A 4211-nucleotide genomic window follows, 5' to 3' on the forward strand; every position below is an offset into this window, starting at 1 on the left:
GATTTTTTTGTAAGTACAGAGCACAACAGACTTACACTGGACCATTTGAGGAATCTGAACTTGACGCTATATCGCCTCCTGAAGAATTATTTTCCTTTTCTGCTGGAACTCTGAGAGGAAGTTTGGCAGCAGCCAAACTGTCAACATGGGCAGCTGTTGTTCCAGATGTCAAGTTTGGTTTCAAAACTCGACTGGCTGGATCCATTGGAAATACAGCTGTATGTCAGGTATCTGTGTATGTCAAAGAAAGAAAAGTACACTTCAGCTAGTGTTTTGCTGCAATGTAAACCATTATGCAGACAACAAAGTCAAAGGACAAGTATCAAAATTCGAAAGTTTTCTACAGTAATTAGAAAAACACCACGATGCACTCTGCACAACTTCACCAACTCGTCAGATGCTACATCAGTTCAACCCAATATTTAAGGAAAGTGCATGAAAACACAGAAACCTAGTCAAGAAGTTCATTAGCATGTAATACATGAGATACCTGCAACTAGACATCTAAAGAGTTTCACTTCCTGTACTACAGCATATATCTTGACAGCTGCTTGCTTCATTCAAAATTTTGACCCTGCAATTCTGTCTCAGTCAAGTTCCCTGATACTGAAACTATTAACAATGTCTTTATTTGAACTTGTACTGCTTTTACAGAAGAGCCTGTACCAGTACCTGTGCATTTTACAGTGTGTGATGCAGTACTCTATTGCAGTTTTATTTGTAATAAAGAATATCTGTTACCAGTGTTGTTCATAACTGCAGTAGTAGCACAAGCAAAAGATTTTTGTCAAAATATTTTTATAAACTGTAATTTTGCTGCTTTTGTGCACATTTGATTAAATTTCGAAAACCCATTTTCTTATATGAAGTCTTTAAAATTGGATACTGAGTTTAAGTCTAAATCCATCCTATTTGAGTCATTATTTGAGGCATACAGGTAATATTTGTCAAGCTTCACAAATTTTTCATCAGATCTAGGCCTATTGGCTGGGACTTCAAAATATTTCTGGTACGTGCTTAACTGTAACCTGTTGTCATCATACAGGATTGCACATTTTGATAATTTTTCAATATGTCCTTTTGAGCAAAAAAAACTTGATTACTACAGTGAGCATTGTGCTAGCGGTTCCCTCCTGAAAACTAAAGGAGGGTGGATATGAGATTTTGTTTTGGGATTTGCAAGTACGTGGTGCGAGGGAGACTACCTAAATCCTGGAACCCCAAATTTTCAGGAAATACTAAGACAATGGAATAAGATGAAGTAAACTTAAGACGCAAGGACGAGTCTATTGTACTATCTAAAGGAGCCATCACTCTAGAATAGACCTGGATTTGGGGAGGTCAGCCAATCACTTGGCTGGTAAATTGGTAAGGATTTGGGATACTTGCTCTGCGCAGTACGAAGCCTACTTTTCGTTAAGTTTTAGTAGTTTTTATGGCACTCGCAACTGCCTAATATAAGGTCATATTGAGCACCAAGGGGTGGATCTCAACAGAGAAATCCATTCAGGGAATCAGGCTTTTAACATTCTGCTCACCTCTCTAGCTTCAACAGCACTGAGTCTACTAAGACTATCAAGGCACCCCGGAAATAGCAGGTCACAAGGGAGTGACAAACATACAAAAGAAGTAGAGGAAAATGACAATATTAAGGATAATATAAGGAAAGAAAAAGCAACAGTCCACCATTTGGGAATGGGAATGGCCTGAAAACACTTCAGTCGGTAGCACCACCCTGGGAGGTAGTAGCCTACTTGGCAGAGCAGTTACCTCTACCAGTATGAAAACAAATTCCAAATGAGCGGTGTGCAGCTGGGGAATTTATATACTGACAGGCTTACGTACCGAAGGAGGTAATGCCGTAGGAAGAAGGGGTCATGTATCGCCTAGCTATGACATTACGATCTTTGGTGACAACTGATGCGCTGGCGGGAAAAAATGAGCTTGGCGTTTTATCAGATGAACAAAGGGTATTTGAAAAGAAAAGTCTTTAAACCTACAGCAAATCTTCCTGTCACTACTGAGAAACCCACCGTGTGGGTCTACACCCTACCAAGAAAAATTTCAGGATTATGAAATTGCATCTCTTTCATGCTCATTTTCATCATATGTGTACACTTCTGTTTTATTTTTAAAATACAGTCGAACCTGCCTAACTTGAAGCTGTGTAAAACGGAAGCTTGTCTTAATGGAATCTCTCTGCCCCCCCCCCCCCCCCCGATATAGGTCGTATTCCTCTTTAATTACCTGTTTAAAACGGAAACTGTCCAGCGCAGAAACGGAAAGAAAAATCTGCTGCCTTCCGGTGGCTCACCTGTCCAAGACTGACAATGCCTTCCCCACTGACAGCCCTGATTTGAAACAAAACTCGCAAGTTTGGTTCCACCTGCTCTAAATTTATTGGCAACCTGCGAAAACGGAGTAGGGGTGCAATTAAATTAGGGGTAGATGTTACCCCTATGTGAGGTAAGCCCTGAACGATGCAGACGGTCAGGGGCGTGTGTGTAAAATCACATGAGTGCCAGTGAAAGTGCTCGGATAGTGAGCCACCACGGAAACTTTCCTGGGTAGCCAGAAGCAAGAGGTGTGAAATTAGTTTTACCAATGCCTGCCGCTTTGATTGTACAACCAGCTGAGAAAAGAGTTCCTCAAATAGTTGTTACAAGGCAGTGAGGGGTGGGATTGGCTGACTGTTTGTTACGCCGATGGGTAGACGACCAAATTAATTTAGTTTTGTTTTTGAACATCATTTTTAAACTTTGTTTTGGTCAATTTGATCGTCCACACCGATAGACAGTATTCAGAAAGAGACAGAGAGAGAGAGAGAGAGAGAGAGAAAGGGGAGGAGTAGATCTTGCGAGAACTTCCGGGCAAAACAAAATGGCGACCCACGTAGTTCGGCTCGATTCGAAAAGTGAAATAGCCATAGCATCTTTGAAGTCCAGACCATCAAATTAGCTTAAACTTTTGTGCTATCGGAGTGTCTACGTACACAGTAACCGGGCGCGTAGCCTCAGGGTCTACGTACATGGTAACCGGGCACGTAGTCTCAGGGTCTACGTACACGGTAACCGGAAGGTTCAAGAGATAGTTCACTCTGCCAAAAAGAGTGTCACTATTATTGTTTTTCACACAAGTAGGGTAGATTCTAACTCTGTTTGCAAAGTTCGCGCTTTTTCGAAGAGGGCGCACGAGGGTCAACCGATCTATAGTCCAGCATGATACCCACTAAATTTCATAACAGAGCGTCTAGTAAGCCTTTACTTTCGCTTTCGTTACCACCCAGAAATTTGTCAGTAATTGTCTGATAACGCAACAATTATTGTAACTGTAACATGCAGGTTCGGCATTACAAACGTGGTGTCGCCACGAAAGTAAATCAATATTTGTCACTGTGTCGTCACTTATAGGGGCAACATGAAGAAAAGAAAGTTATACAAGCGGTTGTCGGGCTCGCCATTGTGGCCAGTCAATGAACCTGCGCGCTTTCTGAGCGCTGTGAAGTACGGGACCTCGGGAATGGGGGAAGGGGGTGGGGGGGGAGATTATTGATTTTTTAAAAAATGCACTCGGGGATAGGGGGAGGGCTGGACGCAACACCAGTGGACAAAAAAAAACAAACTGGAAGCAAATATATTTAATGTTTAGAATTTTGATAACTACTACAGCTCTCTGCTAAGTAAAGTGTGCGTGGGTGCAGGCCTTATATGAAAACGACCTAAATGTTCGCGTTTCATTGGATTGGTGGCAGTATTTAGCTTTCTGTACAAGATTTGCAGATTTTCAGTATCACTGCATCTTGCCCTCCCGCAGCTCTTACACCTCTTACACTGAATAGGTCTACTTGGGCTATTCTACTGTACTTTGAGTTAGAGCATTAATTTTTGTCTTTCACGTTTATTATTAGGCCTATATATATCGTCGTCCATCTCACAAAAGGGCATGTAAGAGCATTTTTGGCATTTTTCAGGAGAGCGTTTTAAAGTTTTGGACACTTTTTAAGTTCTTGCTGTGGCGAAACCGTTTGCTTTTTCGTTAAAATTTTTGGCAAGATAGTACAACCAACAATTTATCATTCCCTATAACGTTGAGCTTTTGCCAAAAGGTGGGGGTGTTTGCTGAAGGACTTTTTAAATCAACCACAACTCATGGTAAAATATGTTTTCTTCTGAAAACTTTATGCACATGGCAAGGAAATAAGTTGGTCAAGC

At 41.4% G+C, this 4211-nt stretch overlaps 1 protein-coding gene across 1 annotated transcript in view; it reads right to left on the reverse strand.

The window, feature by feature from the left end:
* LOC101853470 (aurora kinase C) overlaps positions 1-4211 on the reverse strand; it is a 32969-nt gene that overhangs the window by 23145 nt on the left and 5613 nt on the right. The window contains exon 2 of the mRNA XM_005101902.3: positions 36-231. Within this exon, the coding sequence (XP_005101959.1) occupies positions 36-205 (170 nt within the window). The 5' untranslated portion in view covers positions 206-231. The remainder of the gene's footprint in view (positions 1-35; positions 232-4211) is intronic.

Source organism: Aplysia californica, unplaced genomic scaffold (genome assembly GCF_000002075.1).
Source record: "Aplysia californica isolate F4 #8 unplaced genomic scaffold, AplCal3.0 scaffold00303, whole genome shotgun sequence".
NCBI classification, from domain to species: Eukaryota; Metazoa; Mollusca; class Gastropoda; order Aplysiida; family Aplysiidae; genus Aplysia; species Aplysia californica.